Source organism: Phyllostomus hastatus, unplaced genomic scaffold (genome assembly GCF_019186645.2).
Source record: "Phyllostomus hastatus isolate PE091 unplaced genomic scaffold, TTU_PhHast_1.1 phas_contig_113, whole genome shotgun sequence".
Taxonomy (NCBI): Eukaryota; Metazoa; Chordata; class Mammalia; order Chiroptera; family Phyllostomidae; genus Phyllostomus; species Phyllostomus hastatus.
Genome location: NW_025333530.1, coordinates 8,010,794 through 8,029,225, shown reverse-complemented (window position 1 = coordinate 8,029,225; position 18,432 = coordinate 8,010,794). Strand labels below are relative to the sequence as shown.

General features: G+C 39.0%; 2 protein-coding genes across 7 annotated transcripts; one reads left to right on the top strand and one right to left on the bottom strand.

The window, feature by feature from the left end:
* Positions 1-91: 91 nt before the first annotated feature.
* On the bottom strand, positions 92-12,847 carry NKAPD1 (NKAP domain containing 1). 4 transcript variants are annotated; one of them, XM_045837849.1, is made up of 7 exons: positions 12,782-12,847; positions 12,229-12,261; positions 11,554-11,630; positions 9,445-9,545; positions 6,761-6,910; positions 3,035-3,088; positions 92-2,403 (listed from the first exon to the last, which is right to left on the bottom strand). In XM_045837849.1, exons 3-7 carry the CDS (start codon positions 11,620-11,622, stop codon positions 1,905-1,907), a joined length of 873 nt encoding a protein of 290 aa, XP_045693805.1. In that variant the 5' UTR covers positions 11,623-11,630; positions 12,229-12,261; positions 12,782-12,847; the 3' UTR covers positions 92-1,904. The 4 variants fall into 4 exon arrangements, with proteins under 4 accessions (XP_045693805.1, XP_045693796.1, XP_045693813.1 ...); XM_045837840.1 differs by having other exon boundaries at positions 12,229-12,357; positions 12,782-12,832; XM_045837857.1 differs by lacking the exon at positions 12,229-12,261 and having other exon boundaries at positions 12,782-12,840.
* Positions 12,848-12,903: 56 nt separating this feature from the next.
* PIH1D2 (PIH1 domain containing 2) lies at positions 12,904-18,432 on the top strand. Of its 3 annotated transcripts, none has more exons than XM_045837812.1 (6): positions 12,904-12,989; positions 13,970-14,172; positions 14,890-15,013; positions 15,382-15,627; positions 15,951-16,216; positions 18,082-18,432. In XM_045837812.1, exons 2-6 carry the CDS (start codon positions 13,996-13,998, stop codon positions 18,214-18,216), a joined length of 948 nt encoding a protein of 315 aa, XP_045693768.1. In that variant the 5' UTR covers positions 12,904-12,989; positions 13,970-13,995; the 3' UTR covers positions 18,217-18,432. The 3 variants fall into 3 exon arrangements, with proteins under 3 accessions (XP_045693768.1, XP_045693758.1, XP_045693776.1); XM_045837802.1 differs by lacking the exon at positions 12,904-12,989 and adding an exon at positions 13,006-13,151; XM_045837820.1 differs by lacking the exon at positions 12,904-12,989 and adding an exon at positions 13,015-13,151 and having other exon boundaries at positions 13,954-14,172.

Sequence of the window (18,432 nt, the reverse complement as noted above, 5' to 3'; positions counted from 1 at the left end):
AGAGTCACCCTAAGCCATATTTAAGGTGCTGGAAGAACCATCAAAGCCCTAGCCTAATAAGGCACAGAAGAAAATTTAGGGTTGAGAAAGGTGAAGAACAGAAAACAGCTTTATTGCTTATATATGACCAAGAAAAGGTAAACATGGCAAAAAACAAAACAGGCAAAGATGTGTATTTGTTCGGAAAGAGGCCTGCTACTATGGGAAGAAGGAAAGCCAGGACTCAACTTCCTGGAGAGGCCTTGTTCTACTCGCCTATCCTGAATCTGTGCTTAGAATCAGTACTTTTATAGCCCAGAAACACTGCTTAAAAAAAACCCACACCACGAACACTCCCTCCAACAAAGATTTCACTTGCTCGAAGAACAAATTTGCTTTAGGTTAAGAGGTAGTAATTATAGACTGTTCTTCCCTCCTTGGGCCCCTACTGATCCCAAAGGTAAAAATGTATGCCACTGAACATTGACAATTGAGTATCAAAGTATTAATAATTCAAATAAATATCCCCAAAGGTAGCACCTGCTTATTATCGGGATAGGGAACCTCTGGTCAACCATGTACTTTATGACTAATCATTTTATTAGAAATCTCTGTAAAGAAAAAAATTTAGCAGTTAGAACTATAAAATCTTACCACCATGGAAGGTTGTCATAATTGTGTTGCTGGTGTCTTACACAGTCATGTCACCATGGAGTATTTTTGTGTATTAACATGGGGTTGAAAGGAAGGCTAGGGAGGTTAATTTACCCACTCCAGACCTCACAACCAAGAGTTGAATTTTCAGGCTTTTTACTCTGCTCATAAAGTGACGACCAGGAAAAACGTCACTTGATCTTATGCCCTAACAAAAATCTGTTCTGTCAGTCCCCTTTCAGTGTTTTGGTTTCTTATGAATTAACATAGTAGGGATTACAGTATGTAGCAAAGGGAAATAATATGGCCTGTGCTTGGTGCTTTAATCCAAAGGCAGACCAGAAAGTAGCTATGTCCCTGAGAAGTCTATTTCATTTCAGATTTGATTCAATCTAGTTTCAGGGAAAATCTAGTTATTAACAGATTTATAAATGGGTATGGAAGACAATGTTTAAATGGCAGAGCTGCCCTGAAGCCTGTTCAGAGCACCATTAGCTTAACTAATTCTTAGTTCTTTAGCATTTGTTGAGGACTTGCCTAAAAGAATTTTTGAAACCAAGTCCATTTAGGCAATATACAGCAATGGAACTAGAAAACCATTTACTATCCAATTACCAAGTACTATCCAAGTTTATGGGCATACTGAGAATAGCCACAGTCCCTGTCCAGCAGGAAAATTAAACAGAAAACCCTAGTTCCTTCTAATAGCTGTCTATGGATGTTATGTCTAGGGAAAGTGTTCTTATGCTCATTTCCCCAATGAATAAGCGACCATACACGTGGGGCCAAAATACAGAAAGATCAAAGCACCAAAGCTAAGACAATGTCAACTGGCACCTGCTGTATAAACCAAACAAAAGCAACACGATATTCCCTCATACATCGTGCACAGCACTGGTTCCAATCCACCTCTTGATCCCAGCCCTTGACTCCCCCAAACTCCACATTCTAATTGGTGTACCCAGGTCATTATCGGATTCCACTTTCTGGGTCCTTTAATTTGCTGTATATGTACTTTATGCCTAATGTAATTAACTGCAAAAAATAATCTCTTCAAGAAACCTTCATAACAAAATACCAGATTCCCTATTAACCATAAGAATCAAGTTTAACAGGCCAAAATAGAAGACAAGTCTGTCAGAATGTATATAAATGGCACAGGACTGCTCTGACCTCAGGCCCTGTGCTGAGTAACAGAGTCATTGGCAAAGCCCCAAGGTGCAAGAGTTGTAAATATCGGAGTCACACGGAAACTGAAGAATGTTTCTCATTTAGTCATCCTCTGAGCTCTCAGCAGACCTCTCATCTGTAGCCACCTTCCAATTTGTGCGTTTGTTTGTCCTCTCCTGTTTTTCATTGCTAACTACAGGGATACTGACTTTATCTCTCTTTCTCCTTTTTGTTTTCTTAGTGTCTCTTTCCTCACTTTCCTCAGAACTGCTGGATGCGCAATCACCTGACTGAGAAGTGTCACTTTCTGCCTCTAAAACTAAAGTAGATTTTTTGAGAGACTTTTTCCTTGATTTTTTCTTACGCTTATGTGGTTGTTTCCTGGTACTAGAAGCCCCAGTTTCTTCTGAGAACTCGTTTGAGGAATCTGCTGTTATATCTGTTGCTTCCTTTTTGCTTTTCTTCTGTTTTTTGCGTGACTTTTTTTTCTGCTTTTTTTTGTGAGATTTCTTTGACTTCTTGTGTTTGTGAGATTCATGGGTAGTAGATGGTTTTATCTGGGGAGATCTTTTTTTCCCATTGGTAATATCTTGCTGATCACTGATAATAAAAAGAAAAACTGCTTTACTATAGAAAACAAAGTATACTAGTATTTTAATATTCTGCACTTTAGATAGGAAGTTAAACATGAATTTTAAAATAGCTTTGACATAGGGCTACTATGAATTTAATCACTCTCACTGAGTTTTTGTTTCCTCATCTTGAAGATAAACATAAAAATTCTAATCTGTAAAACAACATTAAAACCATTAAATACCACTGGACTCAGAAAAAAAGTATATTGAGAAGATCGGCTTACCACTAGTATCCACAACACTAGGCATTATCCAAAAGAATTTTTTTGCCAATCTGATAGGGAGAAAGCTGTTTTGTTTAAAATTGTTTTTAAGTTAAAGAATTTTTAATATGAAATAATTCTAATCCACCATACTGAACTACTGTATGGGACATTATATATGAAAAAACTAAGTGCTATAGATATGTCAAACATCAATCAGGGAAAGGCAAAATACCAATGACCTTCCGTCTAAATTGCCTATTATTTCTCAGTTACATTTTTAATGGCAAATGTTACATGCTTTGTAAAGACTAGGCACTCAGTTTACAGTTCAAACTTTGTATTAAGCTTGGTTTCTAACTTTTTGTTTCCCACTGTGCCTATTTGTCTTACCTGTCTGTTTCAAATTCTTCAGGATATAATTCTTTATAACCACTGTGACCCCATCTGTAAGATGACATTTTATCACAATATTGTTAAAGTAATGCATGTTTTGAAAATTAGACTTTGTAGTGCATGCACACACACATACACACAGAAAAAAGAAAACAGATACAGTAGAGCCAACTGCACATTACAGCTCAGTTAACTTAGCTGGCTACGCTACATTTTTCTGTAGTGCACACTATTATTTCAGACACAAAGGATGCCTTTGCCAATTTGTAAGAGAACTTACCATTCTCTTCCTTAAGAAACAGAAGCAACTCTTATAATGTGCTCTTTAGCTATGAAGTACTTCTTCAAAATCACTTCATAAGATAATTCTGTCTACATTGGTACAATTTTAAAAAATAACTATTGAATATAATTCAAATACTGTAAAAGTCACCCTTTTAAAGTGTACAAGTCAGTGGCTCTTGGTATATTCAGTGAACTGCAACCATTACCACTATAATTTCAGAACATTTCTATCACACCAAAAAGAAACACCATCTGTTAGCAGTCACTCTCCAATCGTCCTCCTCCTGTAGCTCACAGCAACCACTAGTCTACTTTCTGTCTCTCTAGATTTGCCTATTCTGGATATAGCATATAAACAGAATCACATAAGTGGTCTTTTGTGTGTGGCTTTTTTCATCTACCACAATATTTTCAAGGTTCATCCATGTAGGAACATGTTATCAGTACTTTATTCCTTTTACTGCCAGATGACATTACATTTGGTTGGCCAAAATGTTCATTAGTTTTTTTCTATAAGATGGCTCTAGTAGTGTTTAGTTGTCTTTAACTTCATTTGAAACAATTATGTTAGACTATATTGTGACAGCTGTCATATCAGCATACATTTTTTTTAAATATTATCAAAATTGGTTAATTTTTGTGTAGCCATTTTAATATTGAAGATGGAAGAAGATACTCAACATTTTCAGCATATTATGCTTTATTCTTTCAGGAAAAGTAAAAACAGACTTCCAGCCAAGATGGAGGCATAGGTAGACACACTGTGCCTGCTCGCACTACCAAGATAAGGACAACAACAATTTAGAAACAGAATAATCACCAGAACTGAAAACTGAACTATATGGAAGTCAGACAACCAAGGAGTTAAAATAGACACGTTCATCCAAACTGGCAGAAGGGGCGGAGTCGGGAAGCCGGGTGGAAAGGGGTCTTGCAGAGCGTTGGGACTGGGCACGTAAGACTGCAGCGAGCAGACCCTGGGCACGCAAGCAGTGGCTGGCAAACCCCAGCCAAGGGGTGGCAATTGGCAGACCCAGCAAGGTGGCGATTGTGAAGCAGAGCACTGCGCCCAACCCAGGATCCCAGTGCTGGGAAATAGATCCTTGGGGCACTGACTGAAAACACCTGTGGGGGTTGAGGCGCAGGGAAAGACTCCCAGCCTCACAGGACAGGTGGTTGGAAAGACCCACAGGGTGCACAAGCCCACCCACAAGGGAATCAGCACCTGAAAGGTCCAATTCACCTAGGGGAAGTGGCAGAAGGGACTGAAATCAGCAGAGAGGAGCAAGCGCCATTGTCCCTTCTTGGACCCCATCCCCACATAAAGCATCACAACCTAGCAACTGGGTTGCCTCACCCTGGTGAACACCTAAGACTCCGCCCCCATATGTAACAGGCATGACCAGACAGACCAAAAGAGAGAGAGAGAGATATGGCTCAAATAGAAGACCAAATGAAAGCCCCAGAACCCATCCTTTTAAGCAACCAAGAGATAGCCAACCCATCAGATGTGCAGTTCAAAGCACTGGTGATCAGGATATTCACAGAATTGGTTGACTTTGGTCGCAAATTAGATGAAAAAATGAAGGCTACACTAAGTGAAATGAAGGAAAATGCACAGGGAACCAATAGTGATGGGAAGAAAAACTGGGATTCAAATCAATGGAGTGGACCAGAAGGAAAAAAGAAACAACCACACAGAAAAGAATGAAGAAACAAGAATTCAAAAAAATGAGGAGAGGCTTAGGAACCTCCAGGACATCTTTAAATATCCCAACATCTGAATTATAGGGGTACCAGAAGGGGAACAGGAAGAGCAATAAGTGGAAAAGTTATTTGAACAAATAATAAAGGACAACTTCCCCAATCTGGCAAAGGAAATAGACTTCCAGCAAATCCAGGACGCTCAGAGAGTCCCAAAGAAGGTGGGCCCAAGGAGGAACACACCAAGGCACATCATAATTACATTAGCCAAGATAAAAATGAAGGAGTGAATCCTAGAAGCAGCAAGAGATAAGGAGACAGTCACCTACAAAGGAGTTCCCATCAGACTGTCAGCTGATTTCTCAAAAGAGATCTTGCAGGCAAGAAGGGGCTGGAAAGAAGTAGTCCAAGTCATGAAAGGCAAGGACCTACATCCAAGATTGCTCTATCCAGCAAAGCTTTCCTTCAGAATTCAAGGGCAGATAAAGTGCTTCTCAGAGAAGGTCAAGTTCAAGGAGTTCATCATCACGAAGCCCTTATTATACGAAATGTTAGAGGAACTTATCTAAGAAAAAGATAAAAAACATGTATAGTAAAATGACAGCAAATTCACAATTATTAACAACCACACCTAAAACAAAGACAAACTAAGCAAACAAGTAGAACAGGAACAGAACCACAGAAATGGAGATCACATGGAGGGTTAGCAACAGGGGAGTGGGAGGAGGAAAGAGGGGGAAAAAATATGCAGGATAAGTAGCACGGATGGTAGGTAGAAAAAAGACAGGGAAAGGGCAAGAATAGTATGGGAAATGTAGAAGCTAAAGAACTTACGACACATGGACATGAACTAGAGGGGGGGAATGTGGGTGGGGGAGGGTGTGCAGGGTGGAGTGGGATGGAGGGGGTAATGGGACAGCTGTAATAGCATAATCAATAAAATATTAAAAAAATAAAAGTAAAAACACAATTATTAACAACCACACCTAAAACAAAAACAAACTAAGCAAACAACTAGAACAGGAACAGAACAACAGAAATGGAGATCACATGGAGGGTTAGCAACAGGGGAATGGGGCAGGGAGAGGAAGATACAGAGAATAAGCAGCATAGATGGTAGGTAGAAAACAGACAAGGGGAAGTTAAGAATAGTATGGGAAAAGTAGAAGCCAAGGAACTTACATGTATGACCCATGGACATGAACTAAAGGGAGGGGGGATGTGGGTAAGAGGGGGTGCACAGGGTAGGAGTGAAGGGGGGAAATGGAACAATTGTAATAGCATAACCAATAAAATATATTTAAAAAAGAAAAGTAAAAACAACTGAAACACAAAAAACAATTTGTGCAGTATATGGAGAAGGTGCTGTGACTGATTGGAAGATGTTTAGCAGCACCCCCGGCCTCTATCCACTAGAAGCCAATAGTGGGACATAGCCAACATACTCAAAATATCCAAATCAATGAAGTTATTGGAGAAAATGAAAAATGTGACTTATTTTACAGAAAAAAAAACCACATGGACTTTTTGGCCAACTCAATATTACCACTCAGTATACCACATTTGTTTATCCATTCATCAGCTGATAAGACATTTGGGTTTCCACTTTTTTGGCCATAATGAATAATTATGCTGTGAACATTTGTATACAAGTTTTTGTAGAGATAATTAACTTTTTAAAGTATACATTCTCAGGCCAGTATCATTAATGGTCACAAGAATTTAATCACAAACCTGTCTGGCATGTTAGCTTCATAATCATATAACTTCTTGTTCCAGGACTTAGCCTTAAGAAAATCATCTTCCAGTGCCCCAGAAATTTCATTCCTTGGCCTCCAATTGTCTCTTTGACTTTCTTCATCAAAACCATCACTACGCATTCGGCTATATGAGGAAACACAAAAACTTTCCATATTTGAAGCAACTTGTGAGGTTACTTTATGGAGCATCATGCACAAAACTTATTGAACAAGCTAAGAGGGAAAACAAAATAACCTGATACTTTTTTTTAAATCATGTAAAAAGACATGACCTGTTCCTCTCTGTAAGTCTGCACAGTTATCCAGTGAAAATGTGACCATTATTATCCATCCTATTGCAGAATATAAATGAAACAACTTCTGGATTGTGGCACACTGTAGCTCACTCATTAATTCTCAGATAAGGAGAGTATGCAAAGTGGGAAGCAGAGCACAATCACAGTTGGGGGCATTTCAAACTACCCCAGAGATTCTAAATACACTCCCTTCCTGTAAACCGAAAACTTGCTGTAATGAGGTCCTAGTAACAATGGGATCAGAGCCTAACCCAGGGATGTCAAACTCATTTTCACCAGGGGCCACATCATCCTCACGGTTTCCTTCAAAGGGCCAAAATAATTTTAGGACTGTATAAATGTAACTACTCCTTAACTGTTAAGGAGCTGAAATTACATTAGGCCCTTTGAAGGCAACCTCAAGGCTGATGTGAGCCCCGGTGAAAATGAGTTTGACACCCCTGGGTTAGGCCCTAACCTCGGAGAATGTGTTGAGGTAGAAAACCACTGATTCAGCTTGTATGTACAATATCCACTAACCCAGTCACTAAAGCTAGCTGTTTATCAAAAATGTTTAGGGGTTGCCCTGACCTGTGTGACTCAGCTGATTGGCCAACATTCCACAAAGCAAAAGGTTGCGGGTTCAATTCCCAGGAAGGGCATATACTTGAGTTCTGGGTTTGGTCCCTGGTCAAGGCACATACAAGAGGCAACCAATCAGTTCTTACACTGATGTTTCTCTCCTTCTCTATTCCTCCCTTCCCCTATCTCTAAAAGTAAATAAATAAAAATCTTTATAAAAAAGAAGTTTAAGGATTCTTATGTGCCGGGTACTATTCTAATGGGAATATAATGCAAATGAGACTATCAGAATCCCTGTTCCTAAAGAGATTATGTTTAACCCTGGCTAGTGTGGCTCGGTGTACTGAGCACCAGCATGCTAACCAGAAGTTGGCTGGTTGATTCCCTCTCATGGCATATGAGCTGGGCTGCAGCCCAGGTCCCCAGTTGGGGGCATGCAAGAGGGAAGGAATCCATGCTTCTCTCCCTCTCTTTCTTCCTCCCTTCCCCTCTTTCTAAAAATAAAGAAATAAAATCTTTTCTAAAAAGAGATTATGTTTGAAGACTTATTCACCATGACAGGCATTATAGTCCACTCAAAAAGAGTAACATTTTGTTCCTGGAAGTGCCACTTGGAATTAAATAAACAACACAAAACAAATCATTATCTGCACTAACAGTAATTCTAAATTCTCAAAAAAACACCTTCAGAGAAAAACAGACTGAAAAGATATTTATTTTTATGTTGTAACTCTGCTTTCTTTACCATGGATACCCTGCATACTTTCTTTTCTAAAGCCATTTGCACACATCCAGCCACACTCCAAAGTTCACATATTCTGCAGGCACACTCATTCTTTTTAAACATCCTACTACGAACTATTTCCCCAGGTAGCTTTAGAAATCTGCACTATTATTTTTAGTCATTTTTCATACACACAGCTGAATACTAACAGGCATATGAGCCCAACAGATGTTCCTAACAGATGTTCCTATACTGCTATAAGTAAGACAACTAAGCCAGCATACTACTTCATTTTTACACTAAAATTAATAAGGTAATGTGAAAGGCCGTGTGATCTGGCAAAAATAGTGAGTAGGTAGGGCAGGAAAAAAGGGTGAGGGAAGGAAGGAAAGGGAAGGAGGGAGGAAGGGAGGGAAGGAAAAAGAAAAGGAAAAGGGGAAAGGAAAGAGAGAAAGGAAAGAAAAAAGGAACTGAGAGAGACTGAAGACTAACAGGGGAATGGAGTAAATGATCAGCTAAGTGACCATAAGATACAAATAGAAAATATAAGGTTAAAAGCCATCAGGTATAATCAGAATCCACCGAATACTCAATGTTTACAGTTGTTCAAGGTAGACACTTACAATTCTTTTATTTATTTGTTTATTTGTTTGTTTGTTTTTAGAGAGGGAAGGGAAGGAGAAAGAGAGAGAAAGAAAGAAAGAGAGAAAGAGAGAGAGACACACACACACACATCAACGTGTGGTTGCTGGGGGCTGTGGCCTGCAACCCAGGCATGTGCCCTGACTGGGAATTGAACCTGCGACACTTTGGTTCGCAGCCCATGCTCAACCTACTGAGCTATGCCAGCCAGGGCTGACACTTACAATTTTTGATTGCAAATAAGTACAAAGAATGGGACCATATGCATCATAGCCACTACCTTTATGCTTGGGTCTAAGTTTGTGAAAGAAGGAAGGCTTAAGGACTCACAGAACTGAATTCATATATATTTAGAATACCAAAATGTTTTTAAACAAAAGTTGATGATTCTGAATAAGATGAAAATGATTTTGGTTCTCATAGCTCCAACCTCACCTTGAACTGCTGGGTAACATTTTCCTTTTGGTTCCCCGGTAAGCATCTTCCATCTGTTTCTCTAGTTCTCTTATTTTCCACATATCTGATTCCTCCTGAATCTACATTTTTTTAATAGGGAAGAAATTAAAATAAGTTACTAAGAATAACATTTTACATAACAAAAAAGCAACCAAAAATACAATCTTCTCTAATTATTGGATTTTAGATTGAGTTATGATCAAGAGCCTGAGAAACTGCCCTAGCTGGTGTGGCTTAGTGGACTGAATGTCCGCCTGTGAACAAAGAGTCTCCAGTTCAATTCCCACTCAGGGCACATGCCTAGGTTGCTGGCCAAGTCCCCAGCAGGGGGACATGTGAGAGGCAACCACAGAAGGGATATTTCTCTCTCCCTTCTCCTCTCTCTAAAAACAAATAATAAAATCTTAAAAAAAAAAAAGGACCTGAGAAACTAATTCTAGCTTCTCTAATATGATTAAACAATCCAATCCAGTAAATCTCAAATATGTAGAATTCTGCAGCAACAGAACTTTTAAACCCCTTCATAGACACACTTACCTTATCAATTTTGCAATTATGCTGTAATTATCAAATGATAATCCCTTATGTTTCTAAAATGCTTTGTGATTTTAACTGTATCATCTCAACTGAACCTGAAGCAATCTTATGAGGAAAGCCAAGCAGATACCATTATTATAATTTACTGAGAAGAAACAAAAGCTCAGAGGTTTTACCAAAGTCAAAAGGCTTACTTAGTAGGGCCAGGTCTTTAAACTTTTCAGGCTAAGTTTCTTTTCACATTATAATTTTTATTAAAAACAAAGCAAAACAAAAATAAAACATAAGACTTGCTAGAGAATTTCCAGAGAAGCAGATTACAAATGACCAAAAAACAAGAATATGTCTTATATCTAAGCCCTCCTATGATTCTGTGTTAAATCTGTGCTAGATTTATCTTTTTACCCATCACTTTCAAACCTAAGCTCACTATTCAACTAGGGGTGGTTTAATGCAACTGCAGAGGTTGCTTAGGTAACAGTTACACACTTAAAAAATATCAGATGATATGACAGAGATACCATTTATGATCAAACTAGAGTTGTACAGGTCACGAAAGGAAACTAAACAAGGGTCCTTGGCCCTCTTTTCATTATATGTATTCTCCAAGGTGACCTCATCTACTCTCATGGCCTTTTGGGTATATCAATAATACCCAAACCTCTATGTGTAGCCTCAATATTTCTCCTCCAAGTCTGAATTTCCAACTGTGTGGACATCCTATAAGCACCTCACTATCAATATGTTCAAAATCAAATTACATTTCAAATCATACTTGTCTCTTTTCTTTTGTTCCCTATCTTAATAAATAGCATCATCCAGCCATCATTCACACAGCCACACAGGTAGCCACAGGTAGTTTTATGTTTGATTCCATAATTACCATCATCATCCAATCAGTCACCCAGTTTTTTGAATTCTGCCTCCTAAATTCCTCATTTTCATCCCTGCTTTCATGCGAACCCTCCCCAACATCTCTCACCTGGAACATTGCAATTGCCTCCTAATTAGCCTCTCCACTGTTTCACCCTACTTAATCTATCTATCCCCTGCCCAAGTGAACAATCATCTTTCTAAAATTACTAATACAATCAAGTCACACTTGGCTTAAAAATATTTGATAGTTTATTTATCACGTAGAGGAAAAAAAAATCTAATCTTCAAGCATCATAATCCACTCAGGCCTCATCTTCTATTGCTATGCCCTACATTCCTTACTTTCTGGATGCATACAATTTCTCAACATGCCCCAAGTGCTTCATGCATTTTCTTATTGCCATGTTAGTACATGATTTTCTCTCTGTTCATCAACTAGTTCAAATATCAGCGCCTCAAATACCACCCATCCTCTGAAGCCTTTCCTAATTCCCCAAGGCAGATTGCATTATTCCCTCCTCAGTGCACAACATATGTCTCTAATACAGTAATTATCAAATTATTCTGTAATTACCTATTTTATTCATCTTGTATTACCCAACAGTGACAAAATAATGTTTGGCACACTGTAAGCCCTCACTTAGTGTTGAGGAATAACTAGGTTGCACCTCTCACCTTATTGTGAGCATCAGTGTGCCGGATGACATTCCTTAGGAGGACTTTTCCCAGTGGAACCCGGGACATTCTTCAATCTGAAATGAATCAATAAATAACATTTAAAAATAATAATTTCCTTTATCACCTTATCTTTTTTATAACGTTATTTTAAAAAGTATGAGGTAAGGGAAAGATCACTTAAAATTCATAGGTCTTGAGTAATAGTTTTTTCTTCACCATTAAAAGGGAAAGTGCCTGACCACAGAAATGTGAAGATAAAAGGATAGTGTACATTGGAATTCTTAGAAATGACACTATTTTATTTACTCCTCAAAATTATGTTTTATATGAGGCAAGTGTTTTCATTCCTAGTTAGTAGATAAAATTCCCTTAAAGCCATTGTCCCAGGCCAAAGAGTCCAAGACAAACAACGTCCGGATTAGAAATCAATTCTCAAATCCTAATTAGTGTGCGATGACGCAAATATCTGGATTTGAGAGTGTCGGGAACACAAATATCAAAAGTAACAAAAACTGACCCCTAAAATCATCAAATACAGAAATACCCTAAATTTCTCCATTCAGGGGAATTTTATTTTCTATTTTGTATAGACGCCTCCAAAAAATATGACAGGGCTATTCATGTGTGTGTTGCTAGCAGGGGCTTTGTGCAACCACCCCACCGCTCACTCACCCCTCGATCCTGAGGAAATCAGGCATCTTGTTACTGTGAGACGAAGAACCACTCCATTACAAGATCTCCTCCGACCAAGGAAGCCAAGGAGTCAGTGCTCAAAGGCAGCTCTGCAGCTTCACCCGAGTCCTTCATGAAAACGCAGCCTTCCCACCGGTTATTCTGCCCTCACCCGTGCCCCAGGCCACCGCTGCCTTTCCCTCAGCCCAGACCCACCCGCAAAGTATCCGTCGGGACTGAAGCCGGAGGCTGCGCCGGCGAAGAGTCCGGACGCCCGGGTTGGCCGGGGCATTCCCGGCTCAGGCTCCTCTGGAACGGACCCCGGGATTAAGTTTCGTTCCCACTGGGAACGCTTTGGACGAGTACGGCCGTCGACTGGGCCCCAAGAATATCTAAAATGCCTAAAGGAGGGGCTGAGGCTTCCAAGTGGAAGACAGAGAAAATACCCCCATCTCTGTCACCGGAATCCCTGCCCCCCAAGCGGCCAAGAAGCTCTCGGTAGCCTTCCCTCCAAACACCCTCCCCACAGAAATGCACATAAACACTCCCATACCGTGCACCGCAGCCTCGCGTGGCGGGGGTGGGGGGCAGGAAGCGGTCTGGGAGAAAAGGGGGCGCGCTTCCGTTTCAGGCCGGAAGTCGTGCTGCTGAGAAATTCTTCCCACCAACAGGAGACTCAGAGATTTTTACATGGAGGGTTTCCAGGTCACTCAAGAAGTCAACAGGTGCAGAAGGGAGGCGGACGCCTTCCTGGAAAAAAGGTAGGTGGTGCTCAGCAGAGTAAGGACCAGAAGGGGGAGATTCCGGAACCGAATGTAAAAGGACCTTTCTACCGGGAGCTTTCCGGACCCAGTTGCATGAGGTACCTAGCCTGGTTACCCTGGTAACAAGAGTCACGGTTTGTGGAGAAGCCGAAAGGAGAGGTGGGTTCTCAGGCCTTTGGAATGATTGTCCATTAGTTAAGTTTCCCCTTTAGTCTAACCCTAATATAGTATTTGAAGAACTCAAACCTCCTCTTTTCCTCATTCTATGGATGCTCCGGAACAACCTTCAGTAGAGGGGGGGGTGGGTGAGAGGGAACTTATCTTAAAATGTAGAGAAGATATCATCACTTCTCTCACATATTGTTGACCAAGTATTCCAGCCTCTCTGCATTAGCCTACTTAATCCTCACAATAACCCCATGAGATAGGTATTATCGTCTTCATTTGGAGATAATTAACTGAAGCGCATATATAAATCAGTTGCTCAAGATCACGCAGCTAGTAGGTGATAGAGCTAAGATTAGAATCCAGGCATTCTGACTCCAGAGTCCATGTTTTTAACCACTAAGCTATGCCGAGGATTGAGGAAGTCTCATGTAGCCCTCACCACACACACACCTCTGGCGATTTCCAGACCGCACAGGGCACCAGTCAGCTGAAACCCAGGTCCTGGAAAAAGGAAACCACCGGGAAATCCAGACTCAAATGGGTACTCGCCCCCCTCACGGCTTGTGAGGGTGTAGGTAGAGGTAAGGCCTTACTATCTTGAGGACGACTTGAAAATTCAAGAAGGGATAGTAGATAATTCAAGAATAAGGAAAAGATACAGTGGTTCTGATCCACAATCTTTAGACATGTGTTAGGGATAACAGCTAACTTCACCAAAACAATTCCTGACCTGTTCCTCTCCCCACCCTCCAAAAGAAATGAATCAATAGTTACACCGTTATTTTTCCTTAAGTCATGTCTTTCCACAGACTCAAGAGGCCTATTCACCTCAATCATGGAATCGTCCTCAAAGGGTCTGCTCACCCAAGTTAATCAGTTGTGGAACCTCTTAGATGATCTTGCTGAAAGTAACCCCGAGAGCTACAAGAAGTTCATTCAACAGCAGCTGAAAGAGGGCAAACAGCTCTGTGCTGCCCCGGAACCACAACTCTGTCTACAAACAAGAATCCTGGTAGGTAGATGTGGTGCCCAGGGAATTTTTCCTTTTTCCAGCACCTGGGTTTTGGCTGACTGGTGTCCCATGTGGTCTGGAAATTGCCAGAGGTGTGTGTGTGTGATGAGGTCAACATGAGACTCCCTCAATCCTCAGGTCCTGAATGAAAAGACCCTGCAATAACCACAGAATAGCTTACCCCTAGCCATTGCTATTTCAACACAAGAAAACAGGAGGGAAATTGCCACTCTAAGTGGGGAATGAAGTGTATGTAGTGTGGAAGATTGCATCGAAGGAGTGAAAATGGGAAATTAATATTGATATATTTTGGAGATCTCAAAATGAGACTTTTTTCTGTTAGAATGAAATAAAAAGTAACAATGTAATAATTTAATAGAGAATCATAGACTAGGAGAGTTTTCAAATAAAGAGAAGTTATTTAGTTGGGGACGTAAGGAAGTAGTACAAGAGCGTCAAACAAATTTACCTGAAACAACTGCTTAGATAAATTCCCCCTTTCTCCTCCCAGTTACTCTGAGAGTAGCAACTGGATTCTTGATGAAAAGCTTTAGGGAAACAAGGTAACAGTATTTCTCAAGCAGTTTTAATGCATGTAATGACTTACTTGAAGCCTAAAGTTCTTACTATTCAAATTCTGTGATGTGTTACTTTTAGGATATTATTTAAACATAAAAAAACTGGGTTTTAAGATATGCAAAATTATTTGATTTCTAGAAACCAAAAGAAAAAATACTTTTTATCAACTTATGTCAGTGGAAAAGGATTCCAGTTCCACAATCAACCACTCATCCAATACCTCTAAGTGTTGGCAGACCAGAAGATATGTCTGAAACATCAGGTACATAGAAATATGGGACCCAAAGCACATTTTAAAAATTGTATTGGGAATACCATGAACCAGATTTTACTTGATAAAAGACATTACATGTAAACTATTTTATTTGGTTGTAATGTAGTAATTGAGTAAATGTACTTTTATGCAAATTGATTCTGTTTGTCTAATAATATGAGCTGTTTTAAACCCGTATAAAATGCCTACTTGAAATTTTGTGTACATAGATAGCATCATTATGGCTGCCTCTGAACAATATAGGAATAGAATTTATACATTCTAGCTTTATCAGGATGATGACTTAATATATTACTTGACAATATCATTGTGAAACAAGCTGACTTCATTTCATACCCTCTGAATCTCACACGCAGATGTTTACACTGTCATCGATGTTGCCTACAACCCTGATGTTCTCCAGGCAGCAGAGAAGGACCAAGTGAAAAAAGACCAATTAATACAGATGGCCATGAAATGCATTGAGGAACAATTCCAGTTCACTCTCTCACACTTTTACCATATTACTAAATTTAAAATAAAAGGAAGCATTCAAAGGATGAAACAAAATCTAATGAGAATCCAAACTGACCACACAGATTTAAGAGAGAACATGAGAAAGGGTAAGTTAATGAATATAAATGAAAAACTCACTTAAAATTTTTGTATCCTGTGTACATTTTGCAAACTAGAAATCTCAATTTTAGAAGATGAGAAACTTAAAAAAGAAGAAGATTAGATATTAGAAATATTCACATGTCCTTAAAGATTTTTAAATCCTACAAGGTTTAAGTTTCCAAAACTAATTTAGCTGCAGTTTTATCTGCCATCTTGGCTAACACTATATATATATATATATATATATATATATATTGCAGCTTATAGTTTGATAGTAATTTATGTTGATTAATTTTGTGGTTTTTATCCCCCTCTTTATTTCATAAAGAACTAACCCTTGAACAGATAAGAAGTAGTAGTGTGAGCAATCCAGATCACTTCCCTCAACTTTTACTACCAAAAGACCAAGTTTCAGACAAAAAAGGGTGCCTGATAGAAGAGATTTCCAGTACAGAGATCCAGGTAGACATGGAGCGACCAGCCTATGAATTAAAAATTGTGGCGGATCAGAATGAGAAACCACTGAAAATGGAATTAAAAGTTGAATTACCTGGTATTAATTCAGTATCTCTCTGTGACCTTAGTGTTTCTCAGGTGGGTTGAATAGTTTATACTATAAATTTGTATCAGTCAATATTCTGTATATATTATGCTGTAGTAACAAACTCCACAATCTCAGTGGTTTAATAATTTGGTCAGGTTACATGTCAGCTAGGCCTGCTCTTATTGACAAATCTTACACATTTCAAGATACAGGTGAAGAAGCGATTCCCATCTGACATGTCATTTTCCTGGCAGGGAGAAAATAGAAATGGCCAAACCATGCAATGGATCCTAAAACTTCCTCTCATATATGGCATATATCACTTTTACTCACTTTCTATTAGCCAAAGTAAGTCACTAGACCAAGTCCTACATCAATAGGGCAGGGAAAAATATGCTTCTCAAGAGTAGTCACAGCAAGTTGCATGGCAGGGATATATGTATAATCCTCTTATGGAAGATCAAATAATTGGCAATAATCCTCACTCTACCACAGTCCACACTTGGTCACAAATATTTGTACCTTTTCTCAAGGAAGACACTTGCAATTCCATTATCAGACTCCAAAATACAGGATTTTGCCATGATAGTCTACATTCCGCTCCTCTCAAACCAGACCTATCACTGACAAACACAAGTTATCTACTCCTATAACCCCATATACCATACAATATGAAATAGAGAGATGATAACCACAATTAATAGTCTCAATTCAGAAATGGTAAAAATATGAGGTACATAGCAGTTCTGAAATCCTGGTTGACAATATTTTCAGGGTACTGTTCCCTGAATGTAGACTATGTTCTCACTTAGGGCCATGACAGATTTCTTTATTACCGACCCTCCTTGTTCCCATTGTTTTCCACTATTTTCAGTTCCATTCTTTGAGAGGTCACCACCCCCTCCTCCCCACCCCGGCCCCAACTTTCACTATCTACCTTGGCCACATCTAAAGAGAGCATGGGAGGGAGATTATGCCATCCTTAGATGCTGAGCAGTTTACTCAGCCTGTTTCGTGCCCACAATGTTGGGGTCCAAAGATGATTTTACATTAGTTTTAGTCCAGGCTGGCAACATTTTTACTTCATTCCAGTCAGTGCTATACCTAACAGTTTATTTTTAGACATGTCCATTTTTCAGTGACCTGTGTTTTTGACTGAATAGCTATCATCTGAGCCAAATGTAAAGATTTACTGAGGTCTACCTTAACCCAGGTAGAAATTTTAACAAAAGAATAGACTTGTGATTTAGTCTTTGCCTCCAGGCTGTCTTAATCAGTCTTGTTGATATTTGAAAATCTAAATTTTATCTGTTACTGGTTGAAAATAAAAATTAGTTGCATTTTTGTCAAGTCTTAGAATTTCTGATCTCTGCATATTCCAACTCTGTTTGCAAACTGGTAAATTCTAGTCTAAGTTCATCTTTTTGTTGTACCTTGTTAGACGTAGCCAATAAAACCAATGCACGCTACCAACATTTTATTTTCTCACTTCTTTACCTAAAGCCACAAATTAACTAGGTACACAATTTGTCTTCCAAATTATTTATAGTTTTCCTAAGGGTTTTATCATTATGAAACATGGATCACCATCTTTCCAGTCTCCAATAAGTTTCCTTGTTATTTGCTAGCCTGCCCCAAAGTCAATTCACATAATTTGGGATCACAACATCTATCTTCTGGTACTGCTACTAGTAAACTTCTGATGTATTAAGCAGCAATGACAAATAATCTCAAAAGCTCAGGGATTTACAACAGCAACTTTATTGCTCATCGCAAGTCACATGGCAGTAAATTGGGATCCTTTTCTTATGGGAAAGGAGTAACTTGGGAACAGTAATTTAATAGCACTAATTTTAACCAGGAAATACTTTTGTATTTTCATCCTTTAAAATCTTTCTTGGTTTATTATTCTTAGGATGATTTATTGATTGAGGTTTCTGAGAAGTACAGATTACATCTGAATCTTCCAGAATCTGTGAATACTGAAATGACTACAGCAAAATTTATCAAAGAGAAAGCTACATTAATCGTCACAATGCCATTGGTGTAAGTCAAGAGCACTATGTTTTTCAGGTTTTCAGTGATAATGTTATGGGGATTATAGGACCTTCATTATGGGTGAAGAGATATTGATTTATCTTAAGCACTAGTTTCATATTTTCTAAGAATTCCTTTTGATGGAATGAGATTTTCTCATCTACTGTTACCTTAAAAACCAAAAAAACAAAAACTCTCCTCAAATAAATTTGGCACCAAGCAAAAACTA